Source organism: Anguilla anguilla, chromosome 17 (assembly GCF_013347855.1).
Source record: "Anguilla anguilla isolate fAngAng1 chromosome 17, fAngAng1.pri, whole genome shotgun sequence".
NCBI classification, from domain to species: Eukaryota; Metazoa; Chordata; class Actinopteri; order Anguilliformes; family Anguillidae; genus Anguilla; species Anguilla anguilla.
The window spans coordinates 94,076-114,392 of NC_049217.1; the positions used below are offsets into that span (position 1 = coordinate 94,076).

At 43.5% G+C, this 20,317-nt stretch overlaps 1 protein-coding gene across 9 annotated transcripts in view; it reads right to left on the reverse strand.

Annotated features, from left to right (window-relative positions):
• The window catches only part of LOC118216546 (fas-binding factor 1 homolog), an 85,530-nt gene that overhangs the window by 57,262 nt on the left and 7,951 nt on the right, over window positions 1-20,317 (reverse strand). For 6 of the 9 annotated variants that reach the window (XM_035397818.1, XM_035397819.1, XM_035397822.1 and 3 more), the window contains exons 2-5: window positions 16,749-16,823; window positions 15,899-15,959; window positions 10,666-10,716; window positions 4,823-4,955 (exon numbers count right to left, since the gene is read on the reverse strand). In XM_035397818.1, the coding sequence (XP_035253709.1) occupies window positions 4,823-4,955; window positions 10,666-10,716; window positions 15,899-15,959; window positions 16,749-16,807 (304 nt within the window). In that variant the 5' untranslated portion in view covers window positions 16,808-16,823. Of the gene's footprint in view, window positions 1-4,822; window positions 4,956-10,665; window positions 10,717-15,898; window positions 15,960-16,748; window positions 16,824-18,216; window positions 18,353-20,317 lie in introns of all 9 variants that reach the window. The other 3 variants (XM_035397815.1, XM_035397820.1, XM_035397821.1) reach the window with 3 other exon arrangements.

Consider the following 20,317-nt stretch of genomic DNA (forward strand, 5'->3'; position numbering starts at 1 on the left):
AGCTTTCAACCTTAGACATGTGGAATCAAAGACTTTCTTTATTCGGGTATAATGTCTGGCATTTGAGACCGCTATAGAGTATAATGTTAGTGTGTACAGTAGCTCAGTGTTACAATGCTATTGCACAACTTGAATGTTCTTCAAGTTATCTACACAATGGTAAAGCCAAGTTTATGTTGCTTCTTTTGATTTTTACGGCAATGGACTGCTCTACCCGGCTCTAACCTAGCTATGGATGAGGAATGCCTATGACGTGTCTCACGAATATGAATGTTAATGAGTGCAGGACACACAGCCAATCTGTCCTTGTCTGCTGAACAGGTCACAATAATCCAATAGTGTTTCTTACAATTTAATGGTTATAATTGGGTTAAAAACTTGAAATAAATATTAAGAAGACAATCAATGATCACTTCTGGGGAATATAACCACAATGTGTATCCAGTTTCCTGGACTTTTAAGCCCACTCAACAACATTATAACTCAACTGTAAAACCATGACTTTTTCAGTATACATGCTGAAAATGTAGCACACGAGTGTCTCAGACTTTACAAAGGCTGTTTTACAACAAAAATGTATTTTTCCATGCCTAAGTCTAAACCGAATGCTCAGTATTTGGAAGCCTTACACAAAATCACTAGTTTGAGTGAATATTTCTGAGGAGAACCGTGAAAACTGCTTTGAATCCACAACAGAGGGCATGGTCAATGAAGAACATGATCCCATTCTATATCAATGAGCAGGTAAATACAGTCTCAAAATATTTGTATTAATTATTCAGCACTCTTATAAATATAGCTTACCTCTGAGAAAATGTAGTTAGCTGTCTATGTCTGTGGTTATGACCTCTGTCGTAAGTTTGTATGTACATTGTCTCAGGGCGTGCGTTTCATCTTTCCGGTTCATAATCTAATTGGTCGTTTCCAATTACCCGGCTTTAAAAAGCCGCCGTTTGCCACCTACCAGTGGAGACTAGCTCTTCGAACCCCTGGTTCATGTGTAATGTATAGTGAATGCTTTGTTTGACCCTGTCTTTGTTTGACTCCGATTCCTGTCCAGCCCTTCTGGTTTGTTTGCCGATTAGCCTAAATGTTGTGTATGACCATTGACTCGTTTCCTTCGGCTACGATTCATGCCTTAGCCCTTCTAGTTTGTTTGCCTGCGATTTTGTGTTTCTGACCATTCCCTCTCGTATTGGATTCTGATTCTCGCCTAGCCCCTCTGCTTTGTTTGCTGATTGGATTTCATGTTCTCGAACTCGACTCATGTTTTGCCCTCTGCTCGCTGTATAGTGCTCTAGTAGTCTGGTTAGCATTCCCAAGTTTGTTATTTTGTTTGTTATTTTTCCTTTATTATTTTTGAAGCTACCGTGGGTGGAGATTTAATGCTCTGTTGGGGGTAAACTATTCAGGCTTTTAGTTTCCGACTATCCGCTAACTGTCCGAAGTTCAGTGTTCAAAGCCTGCCCGTGCCCGGTACCCTTCAAAGACTAGCCAGCATTCAGCTAGATTTGGATAGGCGGATACGGCCCGGGGTTACTGGTAGGTTTTCTGTACGTTTCCCTACCCGTCTCCCTTATCATTCACCCTGTTACGGTCTGACCCTAGTCCAGGTCATAACAGTGGTATTGACTGCAAGTGTCACAAAGTTGTATCTACAACAGACTCATTTTACACATTCACCAACAGCAGCTTTTAACCACCTATAGAAGGTTTGTAACTTGTAGCTAGCCAAAAAATGTTTCCACTGTCAGCTAGACTATACTGTTGCATACAGTGTCGAAAATAAATGTTGAAGGAAGTTGTACATAGCAACCGTTTCTAAGCAGGGATTGGTGGACTGCAGTGTGCATCATTCATTTGCTAAAGGTCAATCGACTGGCTTCAGGTAGAATACCAACCAAGGAAAAGGGAGAGGAGGAACAAACTGCACCAACGAATGTAGTTGAAAGAGGAAGCTAAACCCCCCCCAATATAACAAATAATAGCCTAAATTATGACAAATCACCCAAAGGCACTTAGCTTAGCTCCCAACAAATAATAGCATAAATTATGACAAATCACCCAAAGGCACTTAGCTTAGCTCCCAACACGCCCTGCACCACTTAACTCCCAACACACCCTGCACCACTTAACACCCAACACGCCCTGCACCACTTAACTCCCAACACGCCCAGCACCACTTAACACCCAACACGCCCTGCCCCACGCCCTCCGACACTTAACTCCCGACACGCCCTGCGCCACTTAGCTCCCAACACGCCCCGCACCACTTAACACCCAACACGCCCTGCCCCACGCCCCGCGCCACTTAACTCCCAACACGCCCTGCACCACGTAACTCCCAGCACGCCCTGCGCCACGCCCTCCGCCACTTAATTCCCGACACGCCTTGCGCAACTTAACTCCCGACACGCTGTCGGCCACTTAACTCCCAACATGCCCTGCGACACTTAACTCCCAACACACCCTGCGCCACTTAACTCCCAACACGCCCTGCGCCATGCCCTGCACCGCTTAACTCCCAACACGCCCTGCGTCACGCCCTGTGCCACTTAACTCCCAACACACCCTGCGCCACTTAACTCCCAACACGCCCTGCGCCATGCCCTACACCAGTTAACTCCAACCATGCCCTGCGCCACGCCATGCGCCACTTAACTCCCAACACGCCCTGTGCCACGCCCTGCACGGCTTAACTCCCAACACGCCCTGCGTCACGCCCTGTGCCACTTAACTCCCAACACGCCCTGCACCATGCCCTGCGCCAATTAACTCCCAACACTCCCTGCACCACGCCCTGCGCCAGTTAACTCCCAACACGCCCTGTGCCACTTAACTCCCAACACGCCTTGTGCCACACCTTGTGCCACGCCCTGCGCCACTTAACTCCCAACACGCCCAGCGCCGCGCCCAGCGCCGCGCCCTGCGCCACTTAACTCCGAACAAGCCCTGCGCCACTTAACTCCCAACACGCCCTGCACCACTTAACTCCCGACACACCCTGCACCACTTAACTCCCGACACACCCTGCACCACTTAACTCCCGACACACCCTGCGCCATGCCCTGCGCCACTTAACTCCCAACATGCTTCTCACCACTGATATTGTCCTTCTAATTAATGTTTCACCATTCATTTTTCGATTAGTTATTTCATTATGTTAATATTTTACGCTGTCTTGTTGTTTTCAAATGCAGGAAGTAGACTCAGGCAGTTTAGTGTCGAACTTCAGGACGCATATCATTGCGCAACTTCTGACGTGAGCATACCTGCAGACAATAACATTAGGTTGGTCGTAGAAATAGTGTTGTACTACTACTAGCTAGCAAAACAGAAAAAGGTTGAGGACGAAATAAATGGATGGTGGCAACCTTATAACAACAGCCAGCAAGCTGTCTAACTGTTACCGTAGACATCCTACATATCACAGACAGACGTTATAGCGTTAGCCAGCCCGCTTAGTAGGCTACCTACCTCGAGCGGCTCGACCAACGATGGGAAAACGGTGGGTACAGCTCCAGGCTTCAGACGGTCGCCTTGATAGTCGGTGGCTTCAAGTGGTCGCTACATTTTAGTCCTCGTTTGCGAACTTCTTCGGCTGTTATATTGGGGTGTCTGATTACATCCAGCCATGTTTGGCACAAATTTACATCGTGTGGAAAACGATGAAAATGTGCTTTCAAGGCAAGTTTAACGGGGACATTATAACAACTGGGTAGGCCTACAATGCACCTCATTATTACACGGATATCGCATCAAACAAAAGAACGTTCGTTAGTTCAATTTCAAAGCTAAGTTAACGGAATGTTTTGCTTCGCCTCTTCTTGATTTTGCCGTGAGACGAAATTGAAGAAAAAAACGGAAACTGTAGTACTATGTGGACTTGCGCTAAAAAAATAGGTCTTTCTTTCTAATGTTAGACATTTAAAATGAAATAACTAATCGAAAAATGAAGGGTGACACATTCATTAGAAGGACAATATCAGTCATGAGAAGCAGAAGTGTTATAAAGTGCAATTCCCCTTTATGTTGAAGCCTGTTCAACATACTAATAAGCGCAGGCTTATTAGAACACTAAACAATAGAAAAATATATTAAATATATTTTAAAAATTAAACAATTGTAAACTAAAGAATCTTTAAACAGGTCTTTCAATTTAAAATAGATCTAAAAACACCATACTTTAATAACATCTTCCTTTCAGACAAATTACACCTTTCATCCTCTCAATCAGTAATCCGGGAGACACATGTCCCTGGCTTTTAAATTTGACCTAAAAGTAAAAAATTAGAAAAGTAGAAAATTCTAATACTGAACCGTTTCTTTAAGTACCGAAAAAGTACCGGTTCAACACTACTTGACAACCACTGCAGATGTGGGCAGGGTCTATAACAGCGTTATGAAATGACGTACTATAGTTAACATGATGAGCTACCTACATCTAGCTGAGCAAGTCATCAGCTAAAAAGGTAAACTGTTAGGTGTGGAGTAGAAAAGTGGAAAATAAATTAAGCTCTTCAGAAAATTAGTGGGGCATATTTTAAGCCGAAGGTTGACTGATGGTAAATAGCTAGCCTACATTCAAGTTAGTTAGGAAGCAGGGTAAAACTATTTTCGGTTAGTTTTAGCTGGCTATGCAAGCTGTAACTTAACTTGTTAAGCAAATTAATTATGGAACATCAAGTAGGCAAAGCAATTCAGACAAACTTAATGACAGCCTAGTAGCTATGTAGGCTATGAAATATAGGGAAAAAATGCACATACAGAGGTACCAGCATATGCTTTCGAGAAATTTCAAGAAATAAATGTTTGGAAGTACCTGTTTCTGGGGATGTAGGCTTTTGTTCTGTTTTTAAATCTCCATCTCCAGTGCTCGTAGCCCCTGTTGGAGCTACTGTGCTGTTCATTGCCTTCTTGGAACCAAAGAGGTCAGCATCCATGTCATCTGTATCCTGCTCAGGAACAAAAGGGCAGAGTCATCAGCTCCCACATTGCTAAGAGTACAGCATGTGACCAAAAAAATGGAAAGCCCAGTGTAAAGTCACTTGAATACAGTGCTTCCCATACATTTGACTTCATTTGGCAGCCCACCCAAATAGATTTTCTCCTACCCCAAATTTTTTGTTTGTGAGCAGCCGCCCACTGAGCGCTGACCCTCCCATGAACAGTTTCTAGTTTATCACAATGCAAATGCAGTTTAAAATGAAAGCACAAAAGTTAGGTTTTCAAGAGAATAATCAGTAGCTCTCGGATTATTATTTTGTCTACAAAATGGGTCAAAACATGATATCAAGTCCATCTAGGAGATTGTTTTTGCTTTTGATAGCTTAAATGTCACATCTGTTTATGGTACTCCCTGGACCACTGTGGACAGCAGAACATTTTGTTTTAAATTCAGTATTCTTGTTCACTTCTGTTGACTGAAGACTACGTTACATTCAATGCAAATTAATAACAAGTTCAGACTAAAGATTTGTAAGGAGCTGCAACTAGCGTCTCCTGACAAACGAATGGTTCGCAACATTATAAAACTGACCCATTCACATCAAAGCGAGGATGAGTCATTGCTGATGGTTACCATAGCAAAGATTCTATCCACTCCCTCAGTGGCAGGCCGTGTATTTTACACCTAGGCCTTCAGTGCCATCCTCCCGCAACTAAACCGCCTTTGAATAACCTCACCATGACACTAGGCCTATAGGCTAATGTCATTTGACGGAAGAACTCCATATTCACAGTGACAGTAACCTTTATCGAGTGAAATAAAGTGATTTAACACGAGGCTCAACACCTATGAGACTTACAATACACTATTTGCAGAGACATGAATACATCGTGACTGAAACCATCAAGGATGTACCCAGAGACTGTAAAAAAATATGGACAAAGATACTGTGATGTCACAAACTCGAGGCTAGCTGACTGTCTGCCGTTATGTTTCAAAATATATTATCAAATGTTTACGGAGCTTAATTTCCATTCGTGACTGTACTGTGTCATGTAATCACATTATATGTATGACATTAATAATAAAATTATGTTCAGTTATCTTCAATTTATGTTTCTCAGCAAAACGAATATGCTAGCATTGCCAGTGAGCTAGGTAGGCTACCCGTAGTTAGCTCACGCATTAGCAATATGAACCACAGGGGAAGAACATCGACTACACTGATGGTCAATCAATCAGAGATGTGTACTGGTGATTTTTGACTAGGCTGATTTTCATACAACTGTCTGGTAGACCTGCTGTTAACCGAGCAAGTTATCACCGTAGGTTTTCGCCACAGTCAGTTATGAGCCAGTAACTGCTACTCCATCGCCGTATTCAGTATTCACTTGCTGGGTGACGCTAGCTGACTGATTGTTCGTCAAACAAATAACAATTAACACTGTCAGCGGCGATGAACAAATCTACCAAGTATTTTAATAACTGATCTGCAGGCGTGTAAATATGACAACGCACTTTGTAGAGCAAGTTTTACACCTGTTGCATAAGGACAAAAATAATGTACATTGAATTTCTAATTATCATTATTTTCTTGTTAGTCAAATGGCTTGGTAGCCGGAGTTGTGAACTGTTTTAGCATAGGCAACTGGACTACCAAATATAGCAAATAGGCATTAGCTGATTATGCTTTCTGCCAACTAATTATTTGGTTAAGTAGGCTAAAGGAAATAGTGAAAATGACTTGGTTACCGAAAAAACTTCAGAGGAGGATTATTTTGTGGTCGTCTAGTGCAGCTGTAAATAGCACACGCCATAATGAAATCACTACAAAATGCGATGCCTGCATTTTCTTACTTCGCACAGGTGGACCGTGGACGATGAGTCGGAGCCGCAATGTCAAGGCCAAGAGGCGCCACCTCCCACCCCAGTGACCATAGACTTTAGCCCCTACTGTAGCTTAGTCCTTTGCAGTAATCAGGAAGTGACGCAAACGGTACCTCATTGGTCCACAACAAATATTATAACAGTGCCCAAATGACACAATAAATCATGAAATCGACCCATGGACAGTCATAAGACGAATAAAATACACCTATTATGACTATTTGTTCTTGTGAGAAAAAATTATTGACTTTGTATTTTGACCGGATTTGTACCGTAGACTTACATGGAAACCAGATATGAAAACACCTATACTGGAGCCAACCGCTGTGGCGCTAGTGAACAACCATGAACAACAAGACCAAGAAATGAGCTTCAAAAATGAAGTCTGGTTTTGGCCGCTTGGAAGTACCACTATTAGGCAGTATGACAGGATGCTGCATCACAAATAAACATTGCATACCAAGAAACAAGTGGTGTGAAAAACTTTCATTTAAACTAATAATGATTATTATTATTATTATTATTATTATTATTAATAATTACATTTATATAGCACTTTTCCAGATGCTCAAAGTGCTTTACAGTGAAGGGGAACTCACCTCACCCACTACCAATGTGTAGCACCCACCTGGGTGATGCACGGCAGCCATTTTGCGCCAGAACGCTCACCACACATTAGCGAAGGTGGAGAGGGAGAGAACATTTATTTAGCCAATTAAATCTGGGGATGATTTTTTTTTTTTTTTAGTGGCAAGTTTTTTTTGCGAGAGCCAGATCTGGGCTTTGGCCAGGACCCCGGGGAACCCCCGACTCTTAGCGATAAGTGTCATGGGATCTTTAATGACCACAGAGAGTCAGGACCTCGGTTTAACGTCTCATCCGAAAGACGGCATCTCCTACAGCACAGTGTCCCCGTCACTGCACTGGGGCATTGGGGTTTTATTTGTACCAGAGGGAAGATTGCCCCCTGCTGGCCCACGAACACCACTTCCAGCAGCAACTCAGTATTCCCTGGTGGTCTCCCATCCAAGTACTAACCAAGCCCACACCTGCTTAGCTTCAGCCATTTGGCAGGAGCAGAGTGCATGGAGGTATGGCTGCTGACTGATCTGAAACTGTTTTAATTAATTTTCAGTGATTAACAAGCATGCAAACGATCTGACTAATCAATTGGAAAGTGACACACAGCTTCTTCGCTTTGTGTTAGGGAGGTTAAATGATAAATGCGATTTAGAAAAATCAGTTTTAATCACTAAGCAGTGGTGGAAACTTCCCCTGATTTTCCTTGAGTATCAATACAATTAATCCACACGGTAGATAACAGACTGGTGAATCTTGTTTGTTAAGTGTAGACTACTTGGTGATTAAAACAAATTTTTAACGGATAAATTTAATTTAATTTAATCCCCCTAACACGGTATGAAGACGCTGAGTGTTAGGCTATTTGCCACTTGATTAGTCCGATCATTGGCACGCTTGATAATAAAGGAAAATTAATGAAAACAGGTAGAGATCAATGATTAGTTTAAAGGAAAGTTTTGCGCCCCACCAATTTTCAGCTCACCGTTCGCTGGTAAGTTGCAAGGAGTCCAACTGCCTTTAATTTCGTTTCGTTTTCGTTTTACTCCCGGTTTCGCAGTTTTCCCTAGCCATGTTGCAGCAGCATGTTTTGCCACTCAGTCCGACTGAGGGGTTCGTATTCCGGTGGGAAAGTGACGTCAGCGCATACCATCTAACTGGCCCTTCGACCACACCACACGAAAATGCTGACGTAGGCGGCTAGGCAACCTAAGTGGAAGGCCAGCTAGAAGGCCAAAGTGTCAAAGAATACGCCCAACATGGCAAACTCGAAATATGATTGGTTAAAGAATATGACAATCAACAACATCGTCTCTATTTGCTTCAACAGCAGAGGGGATTCACTCAAAATTCTGAAGGCCTCAGGGTAGATTTTTTCACCCAGAGACAGCACAGGTGGAAAATCTGATTGGATAAAAGCTCAAATTTATATGAGCTGCACTGGAAGCAGCGAAACTGAGGGGGAGAGTAGCAATGAAAGATGTTAATAGACTGATGGGAACGAACTTTGTAAAATACATATAGCATTAATGAAAATATATTAAATTCTAAAAATGTAATTTTCTGATTCTGACAATCTCTAGGCCAGCAGAGAAGGCCTTGCTGGCCCTAACGGCCCACCACTGCACTCCCTTGTTCACAGTTACTTCCCTGTTGGTTACAATTCTCATTTGGGAAACATCAAAAATAGCTTTCTGTAGCAGCAGTACTGCTAATAAAAGCAAGGCTTAGTGAGAGCCGAACGGCCAGTCCTTGGAGGCAGGACTGGATGCTTCAGCACCTGGGACATAACACAGGGCCTAAATTTAGCATTGTTTCTTAATTTCACCCATCTTTTCCCTGAGTAGTATGCACACAAATGAGCTGGTGTCACCACTGATCTGGAACAAGACTACTCGTAGCGCGCTCTTTGGTTAACCCCTTCACACAAGCCCCCTAGTGGCCTGCACACCTCCGTGCCCAGATTGCTCAGCTCAAACAATCATTGCTCTTGCAACAATCGATGAGTGGAACAAACAAACTCTGTTTTCTAGCTTTATTAGCAGAAAATACACTATATGCTAAATACGTCATTTTCTAAGTACCACCATCGTTCCACAGGTTATCCATTTAACAAGCACCATGTCCCTACAGTCTCTTCTGCAACTACACCACCACAACACAATGAACAATAGTGTCCATCTGGGAGTTCATAAAAATATTTCACCATCAAAAATTAATATCGTCACACAGTAGCAACTAGGTAAAGCCAACAATAGCCCAAAGATATGCCAATACAGGTCAAAAATGCTGCTCACTGAGAAGCAAAATAAACAAGAGGAATTTCTGTAGAATTTTGTGGCAAGATGTCCCATTCAAAATTCAGTGGTTTATTTTCTTGAACGATCCGTTTGATAAATAGACATGTAAACGGAAAGCAGGGGTAAGTATTTCCAACGGCCATGTGCAAATCCCCCTTGCATTTTACACCATTTTAAGTTCTTTCTGATTTGATTACTCTTATCATGTAGAGGACACTACACACTTTCCAACGGTATATGGAATGTGTCATTTGAATTTTATTACAGTGTTAGAGCCCCACATATCTGTCTGAGTGGTTGCTTTAGCAAAGCATTGTGCATTCAACCACTACATTACACAATAATATACAAGCACTCATTGAGACATAATTAACATAAAATAACATAACGATGAGAACAGGCCATACAGTCCAACAATGCTCGCTTTTTTTCTGACTAAATTAGTCTCCCTCTCCCATCGAAGCTCTCCGTGCTCTGTGGTTCACCCTTGGTGACTGGCCCCCCACATCGTTGCTTGCAGCTATATTTTGTATTGGGTTAGTTCCTATGTGGGGTCTTCTGGCATGATTGCACTGCTGTCCTGGATACATTAAAGACTTTACATCGCATTAACAATTACATTATTTCATTCAATTTTGCCCAAGATAGTGATCCATTATATTATTTTCTCCACTGCCTTGTTTTCCCAGAATGAAATGTGTGGATTTTCATTGTTGTAGACAAGTAATATAATTATCAAACTTAAGAAAAAGACTTTCATACACTCATACCATCATCACACACTATCGGCATTCACTACTTTAGAAAATATGAATAAATTACATTAGATTTCATGTGACAGTAATACTGTAGGTTTTAGCTATAACTGAGGGTGTGTTCTAACTTGACTTATTTTTGGTGTCACCTTTAATATTAATGTGTAATCATTTCAAAGAAACAAAGTGCCCTCACCTTCATACTCTCTAGCAATGCCATAGGATCAGCCTCAGAAACATCAGACCCCTGCAAGAAAAAACAACCCAAACCCAGTGTCAGCAAAGTGAGGATTAAGTAAAATGTTTAATTTTCCAAATACAGTCTCTGCATACCAAACACAAGTGCATCAATAGTTAAAACCCCTTACTTATCCAACATGCAAAATGTATTTATTTGATTTAATTTGGTAATTATTATAAAAGATATCAATTCACAGTTACATCACCAAACTCATTCATAGGTAAAGCAAACTGTAGGATCAACCTTTACCAAAATGTACAACTCAAAACCAGATTAAAATTAAAACTTTAAGTTACAACAAATATTCATATCTAATCTAAAACAGGGGTTCAACTACCTTAATAAAAATAACAAATGTTACAGGCATGGCCAGGTTACAGACACACAAGGGAATGAAAGAAAATAACCAAACCACAGCATTTTGGTCATGAAGTAATCCAAGGTGTGCCAAGACTGAAATTCAAAAACCAAATGACAGCAGGATATTCCAAAAGACCAGAGATGAAATGTAGAACGCCAGACCTAGATGCAAGACTCAGATGACCACTCCCAACTAACAGCTGGTGAATGGTGAATTTAGAGGTTCCTGGCACCAGGGGAACAAGTCACATTACCACAGCCCCAACCCAGTTATAATAACCAAAATCCCATTACAGTGGAACCCATTTATTGAGATATAACAGGATCACAACATGTCTCCTGTAGTTGAAGGTTCTAAATCTCTTAATCCACAGATGTGACCTCTGTGAGATTAAAACGTGTGTGGGTCTGCCTTTGCAGAGGCGGAGATTAAAGCCCAGATCAGTAAATATTAATCATTTTATTTGATGCTGATGACAACTGAGGTGAAACGAAAAAAGATGCTATGACTTCAATTCGAGCATCACCATCTTTATATAAAAAAGGCCATTCAGATAAATCGCAGTCACATGGCTTCTTAATCCCGGTCTCTACTGATGTTTAAGCCGTCTTTACACTGCCGAGCCGGGTTAAAAGGCTGTAGTAGACCCGGGGTAGAATCTGACCCTGCTTACACTCAGTTTTAAAATGCGTCTTGGGCGATCGGATCACAAGTGGACAGCACTAAATACAAGTGTAAACGACCACCAAGACGCATTGTGATCTGATCACTCAAAGCACTTGGCGAGGTGGTCTGGGATGCATTTGACCACATATCTTTTGCAGTGTAAATGCTAATGCATCCTGATGCGTCCCCGACAAGGACGTAACAGGAAAATACATCATCATTGCAATTTTTAATCTTGTCCTGCGCTCTTTTGCAAGTCGCAAATGACTTTGTCCTTTCAATCTCAACAGTTGGAATAGCCCATACATGTATATTATATAGGTCTTGAAACATTTTTGTTTGCTTAGCTAGCCTGTGCGAAACAAATCTGGTGCTTGTAAAGGTACATGGTAAATGGACTGCATTTATATAGCGCTTTTATCCAAAGTGCTTTACAATTGATGCCTGTCATTCACCCATAAACACACACACTCAGACACCAATGGTGAAAGGCTGCCATGCAAGGTACCAATCAGCTTGTTGGGAGCAATTAGGGGTTAGGTGTCTTGCTCAGGAACACTTTGACACACCCAGGGCGGGGTAGTGTGTTGTTTCATATTGCAATGTACCATATGAATGATATATTGTTGTTCGGCCCTTGCAGAAGCTTGTGTGCATGTATTATTCATCCTGAATAGAGATTCAAATTGTTTTCCCATGGTCTGTGAATTTATTTTAAAACTGCATGCTGACATTAACAAACAAACATGTTTAAAGTTTACAAGTTACATTTTCTTGTTATATTAAAGCACCAAAACAAACAGAACAATGTCTATTTTTTATGCATTTTAAGTGTGTTCTGTTACATCAAAATGTCAACAGCAAGAAAGGGGGGGGGGGGGGGGTGCGTGGAAAAACCGAGCAAACATGTTCCCGATCTGGTTAAATGTTTCTTGCTGCTGTGACCACATCTCTCTGCTCATGGAGAGCATGAGATTCCGATTGTGCTGCTCCTGCTCAGATTCCCACTGTCCTTGCTGCTGCAGTAGCACCTCCTCCCTGGCAAAAAATTTCTCATCAGCTTCCCTCAACTGTTCGGCCAGTGCACTGCTCATCATTTTGACGGACTGTTTGCTTGGTGGTGGCCTGCTTTCATGCCCTTTTCCTTGGTGGACTATCCCCTAAAAACACAGTAAAATTCAAGAATAAAAATCAACATTTTGGGAATCTAGTTTCAAAACAACTAAACCAACCAGTGAGCGCAACACTAGACTGCGATTGAACTTCACAAAGACCAACTCGATAGCCTAATGATTCTGACGTGCGTGTACAAATGGGCAGTAGGCCTGCTTTGCAGCCTAGACTTAAGACTACTACCCTATACTGTGGTGATGAGGTTTTGTTTTGTTAATGTGTTGAAAGTCTCATCCAATGAACTGACATAACCGCTTGGTCTACCTCGGTCATCTGGCGCAAGCCAAGGGCACATGTGCTTAGTGTTGTGCCAAGAGGAGAGCGCAAAGCATTTCACCTCACATTCCTTTGAAAATCTACCTGTCAGTGTGGAAATAACAGTGAAGTGAAACCTATGATCAGCATAGTCGGGATAGTATTATACATTATCATTGTGGTAGCCTAAATTTATAGAGAATGAAATATAGGTCTACTAAGCTAAAAGCATTTGTCCTTGTAGGCTTTTATCTCACCTCCCGCTGCTGACTGGGCATCAGAGGGAACTCGGTGTAAGCCTAACAGCTGTGTGTCCTCCTCATCCTTGTCTTCATCATTGCCTTCCTCTTCATTGTGGTCGTCATCATTTTCCTCCATCCCAGAATTGTCGGTAATGGCGTGCGTTAGGCTTCCAAATCCTGCTAGACCTCCAATGTTGTTTACTGGACTTGAACAGGCTCTGTGCCCCCAGATGGCGTCACACAGGTTGTATAGTGGGAATATTTTTCTACCCATTCTGCTGGTATTTTTGTGGTCTTCAACCTCCCCAGACCTCCCCAGACACTTCCACATCACTCTCCTGCTCACTACCCTCCACTGGCTGCCTGTTATAGCTCACATCAAATTTAAAACATTGGTCCTACCATACCAGGCAGTCAAGGGATCAGCCCCAGCATACCTCCATAAGATATTCAAACCCTACATGCCAGCCAGATCCCTCCATTCTGCTACCTCAGGACGCCTGGCACCTCCCCCTCTTTGCACCTGCGCTTCCAGAACACGTCTCCTGTCTGTTCTGGCCCCACGATGGTGGAATGACCTCCCCGTGGAGGTCAGAACAGCTGAGACACTGACCCATTTCAAGCGACGACTGAAGACTCATCTCTTCAGGCTGCACCTCTCCCCATCCCTCCCTACCTCCCTGTAATCTCTTAAATGACTGTAAGCTTAGGGTTTTAACTAGGTAGCGGTTTCGTAGGTGACTTAGTTAATGCACCTGTCTTAACTATTGCTTGTATTTTTCCATAGACTGTGTTGTTGCTGTTCTCGTTTGTGTTAGTGTTAATCAGTTTAACCTTTATGGTCCAAGTTGAACTATGCGGTTGTTCCCTGCACTTGGACCGGTACTTCTCTCTAGGGTTTTCGTCATACTTGTTCCTGGTTATGGTTATACACTGCCAAATGCCTGTAATGCAATGTAATGGTCCCAGACTTTTAAATGGGTTTTCTTTAAAGCTTCATGTTTCGTAATTACCTGGTTTTTATTCTTTTGAAAGCCCTTGGTATGGAGACGATCAGCAATAGCTTGGTACACATTTAAGTCTCTCACTGGCTTGTCAATTTGCTTTTTTATTTCGTTTTTGTTTCTAATTATCAACAGCTCCCTCACCTCGCTGTCCCCCCAGTTGTTGCCCCTCTCGCTGCTGGCCATCGAAGCCTATTAAATTAACAATTTTATTAGCAAGCTACCTCCAATTTGTTATGGTTCTCCATCACTTGAATTAATGCCAAGTGACTGTTTTGCCAGTTTTCTGCTGACAGCCCAACTTCCAGGCGCTGTTATGGAACGCTTGAGTGGCGCGCGAGATGGTTACCATGGCACTTGCTCCGGCTATTCTCCGGCTCTACTTTACACAGAACAAACATCGGGTCAGCTCTGGCTTTTCTCCTATGTGGTGAGGTGGGTCAGACCCTGCTTATTTTAATCCACCTTTTCTCCGGCTTGACATCTTTACACAGAAATCAGACCCCGGCTCTGCTCCACCTATTCTCCGGGGTTAATGCTCTGTGTAAAGACGGCTTTAGTTTCACTTCTAGTGTCAGCCTTCTTAGCTATACTGTCGACCAATTACAGTGAATTTAAAAAATTGATTACCCACAATTCAGTGAAATATTGGATTGTTACCAATTTTGTTTTCTTGAGAATGCCAGCAAAAGCTGGGAGAAAACAGAAAAACCTTTAGTGTAAAAGACAAAATGAATGCAATTGATCAGCTAAAACAGTATGTAATGAATGTAGTTGGCTTATGATTTAGACATAACAGAGTCCACCTCTGAGGTTGTAAAAAAGAACTGAAACTTATTTGACTGCCTTCAATAGAAGAGGCCAGTTTACAATAGAACAGGTGAGGGTGACTGGGCACAGAGCTGTTCCAGCAATTTGTGTAAGCATGATCCAAACAAATACGGACAGGACGTTTCTGTGGCAGTTGAAACATTGGACACAGTGATTTTAATGACCCTGCTATAACACGATCCCGCTTTTAACAATATGGCAATTTATGGATCCCGACTCTCGTGTTACTAACAGGCTTCCACTACATAGCAGCCCCAGCCCAGTTATAATAGCTTAAATCCCTGTTCTAACAGCCCCTGCTCAAATATGACAACCTAATGGCTCAAGTCAACCTGGCTTGGCTTTACAATGCCTAAAACCATGTTTAAACAACCTAAAGCTTAGTTATAACAGCTCAAACCGATATAACAGTCATAACCCACATAAGAGCTCAGACTGAGTTATAAAAGTCTAAATCTACATTTAACAGCCACAGTGCTTTTATAACAGCCTAATCCAAGCTAAAAAAACCTTTAGTGTAAACCAAGCCAAAATCCTGTTAAAACATAACCTCACTTACAACTGCACAAACCCAACGTATATTGCCCAGAACAAAGTAGGCCCCAACACAGTTTTAACAGTCTGAACCCAGTTACAACATCCCAATTTCAACAAACCTCTTCCTCTTTGTCAGCCTCTTGTGCCAGCTTGCTGAAGAAGTTATCATCCAATAAAGACCTGGTAAAATATACAGCACAATATGTGTAACTCTAAAATGCGGTTACAGAATATTTTGAGCAGTTGATTTTATGCATGTTATGACTAAGATATGGTTAGTAAAGAACCTAGCCACCAACCACACCCAGATTCAAATCACTCAACTCCACCCACCCTCCACCCCTTCCACCCGACCCAGCCTCCACCCCTTCCTTTCCGTCCACCCGACCCAGCCTCCACCCCTTCCATCCCCTCAACCCCACCCAGGCTTCATCCCTTCCATTCCGTCCAGCCGACCCCGCCTCCACTCCTTCCATCCCCTCAACCCCACCCAGCCTCCACCCCTTCCATCCCCTCAACCTCACCCAGCCACCACCCCTTCCATTCTGTCCACCCGACCCAGCCTCCACTCCTTCCATCCCCTCAACCCCATCCAGCCTCCACCCCTTCCATCCCATCAACTCCACCCACCCTCCACTCCTTCCATCCCCTCAACCCCATCCAGCCTCCACCCCTTCCATCCCATCAACTCAACCCACCCTCCACCCCTTCCATCCCCTCAACCCCACCCAGCCTCCTCCTCTTCCATTCCTTCCACCCGACCCACCCTCCACCCCTTCCATCCCCTCAACCTCACCCAGCCTCCACCCCTTCTATTCCCTCAACCCCACCCAGCCTCCACTCCTTCCATCCCCTCAACCCCACCCAGCTTTCACCCCTTCCATCCCCTAAACCACATCCAGCCTCCACCTTTCCATCATTTAGACCCCACCCTGCCTACACCCTTCCTACACAGCAGTCATTGCTCACCTTTTTCCGCTGCGAGACAGCATGTCTGTCCTCCTGTCTGAGACACGAGTAGAAAGCATGTTTTTCACGCTCACCCTGCCAAAAACAAAACAAAAAAACAGTCATGTCATGACACCAAAATAGACAGTATGATACAACTTTCCATTGTCTGTTAGGACACGGATACATACAACACTCTTCTCTGTCAATGTGCCAAGCAGGCCCGAGATCCTCCCTGCGAGTCAAATGAGTTCTAATTGCAAATACATCTTTCCGAAATAAAAATGCAGGCTATTTACATTGGAGTCTTACACCTTAATGACATACAGAATGCAATTTCATCTTAAAATATTACATTACATTCATTTGGCAGACGCTTTTATCCAAAGCGACGTACAAAAAAGTACATAATATGCCTTGTGTTGACCTGCTCTTCTGCCTCCTCTTAGGTTGCTGCAATTTGCCCTAGTGGCATACAGAAAGAGTAGAAAACTCTGAGCTGCCTATAGACATTTACTTTCAGTTCAATCTGGCACTTTCCTTTGCAGCTACACAAGAGCACACAGACAAACACAACCTCACAAGAACAGAGACAAACACAGCCTCACAGGAGCACAGAGACAAACACAGCCTCACAAGAGCAGCAACAAACACAGCCTCACAAGAGCACAGGGACAAACACAGCCTCACAAGAACAGAGACAAACACAGCCTCACAAGAGCACAGAGACAAACACAGACTCACAACAGCATAAAGACAAACACAGCCTGACAAGAGCACAGAGACAAACACAGCTACACAAGAACAGAGACAAACACAGCCTCACAAGAGCACAGAGACAAACACAGCCTCACAACAGCATAAAGACAAACACAGCCTGACAAGAGCACAGAGACAAACACAGCTACACAAGAGCAGAGACAAACACAGCCTCACAACAGCATAAAGACAAACACAGCCTGACAAGAGCACAGAGACAAACACAGCTACACAAGAGCAGAGACAAACACAGCCTCACAAAAGCAGAGACAAACACAGCTACACAAGAGCAGAGACAAACACAGCCTCACAAGAGCACATAGACAAACACAGCCTAACAAGAGCACAGATACAAGCACAGCCACTGCTGTCCAAAACTCATTTAGGCAGCAGGCAGGTGCCATACGGAAATTCTATGCGAATTTGAAATCAAAATAAGGAAGAAATTTGACGCATTTGTGTGACAAATTCTTTCTGTGAAATATTCAATCAAAGTGTCTGATTTGGGCTCTCTGGTGCCCTTTTAAGACCCCAAGTTCTTCAAGATGGTGCGGCGGATGGCTGCCTCGGTGTGTTAGTGTGCATTGTTTTGCCTTGTTTTGTTTGTAAATTCAGTGTTTTGCGATAGCATCCGGAACTCTTTCACCAGAGAAACTCCTGTGGATTTATTTCCCAACTTTCTCATCCCATCTGCGGAATTTCTGGTCATTTTGGTCAAAGGTATGCTCACCCTTGTTCATGCAGTGAAATGCCGGAGGAGAGGTGCGCTCGTGCGTCTCCGCAGACATGGTCTACGCACTCCGTTACCAGGAATATTTCTCTCTAACGTGCGATCACTGTGCAATAAACTGGACGAACTTCAGCTACTGGTGGAGAAAAACAGAGACTTTTCTTCATCTTCCGTTTTGTGCTTCACGGAAACTTGGCTGTGTGGATCGATACCGGACTCTGCGCTGCAGCTGGCAGGCTTTCAGCTATTCAGAGCAGATCGCGACACAGAGCGCTCCGGCAAAATGAAAGGTGGAGGTATTTGTTTTTATACTAACAGTGGCTGGTGTAAAGATGTTACAGTGATTATGCAGCACTGTTCTCCTGTTCTGGAAACTTTTTTCATTAACTGTAAACCCTTCTACTCCCCCCGCGAGTTCGCTTCATTCATTCTGGTCGGTGTTTACATTCCACCGCAAGCCCTCGTACAGGAGGCACAGCGTATGCTCGCCGACCAGATACTGTGTGTGGAGCAGACAAACCTGGACTCTTTCGTTATTGTCTCGGCGACTTTAACAAAGGGAATCTCAGCCACGAACTGCCTAAATACCTCCAGCTGATTAAATGCCCGACCAGAGAGGAGAACACTTTAGATCACTGTTACACTACAATCAACCGTGCCTATCACACCATCCCCCGCGCTGCACTGGGACACTCTGACCACGTCATAGTCCACCTGATTCCTGCATACAGGCAGAAATTAAAAATCTGCAAACCTGTTGTGAGGACATCTAAGAAGAGGACCAGTGAAGCTATGGAGGGTCTTCGCGCGGGCTTGCACTGTACTGACAGGGATGTTTTCAGGATGCTACCAACAGTCTGGATGAGTACACAGAGGCTGTGACATCATACATCAGCTTCTGTGAGGACAGCTGTGTACCATCACGCACCAGGGTTAGTTACAACAACGACAAACCCTGGTTTACAGCTAAACTCAGAGAGCTAAGGCTGGCAAAGGAGGAAGCATTTAGGAGTGGGGACAAGGACCGGTTTAAAGAGTCTAAATACAGGTTTAGCAAGGCGGTGAGAGATGCTAAACAACTGTACTCTGAGAAACTCCGACAGTAGTTCTCAGAAAACAACTCAGCCTCTGTCTGGAAGGGCCTCAGACAGATCACCAACTACAAACGGAAAGCCCCCCACTCCACTAATGACTTGCACCAGGCCAACGACGTGAATGAGTTCTACTGTCGATTTGAAAGACAATGGGACAGTCCTGACACCATCCCCCGTGACCCCATTCACCAGCTCCAGACCACCAGCTCCTCCTCCCCCATCTCAGCAGGGGCCTGGGCCTCTCCACAATCACCCACCTCAGAGGCCCCCTCCCCCTCCCCTATCACAATGATGACTCTCTCCCTCCAGGAGAGGGACGTTAATAAGCTGCGTTTCCACCAAAAGTACCCGGAACTTTTAGTCCCAGGACCTACTTTTCAAGGAACTAAAGCCGCGTTTCCACCAAAATTACCCGGAACTTTCAGTCCCAGGAACGACTTTACCAGGAACTAAAAGGTTCCTTCAGCCAATGGTTGTCTGCGTTTCCACCGGGGTCTAAAGTACCGCGAAGATTAGGCAAATTAGCCCACTGACGTTGTCGTCGGTCCATCTGTCATATGATTTCTTCTGTAACCCCATACTACCACCGAAGTAGCCTACATTATTTTCTAATAACCGGGACAGCCCGGAGGGGGTTATTCCACTTATATACAACGGGTTACCAACAATGACTATATATGGTTACTTTTGTATTTATTGATTTTCATATATATCCTCTCAAACACATTCATTAACAGCAGAAAACATGCACACGTTGTAAACAATTTGCTGTTTTATTACTTTCTCGTCGTCAATTCCATATAGGCTAATCGCAAAATGACAAGAATAGAACGAAAACTCGGACTTGCGTGAAAATGTAAATTAGTAGTGGTACAGCCACCGTTTGTTTTCCTTCGAAGTTACTGCTAGCCGAGCAGCGAAGTGTGCCCTCCAGATGCGAACCATGCACCATAAATGAGTCCATAGTCTTCCTGGTCTTTTCGTGGAATTGAAAAATGGCAGTAAAA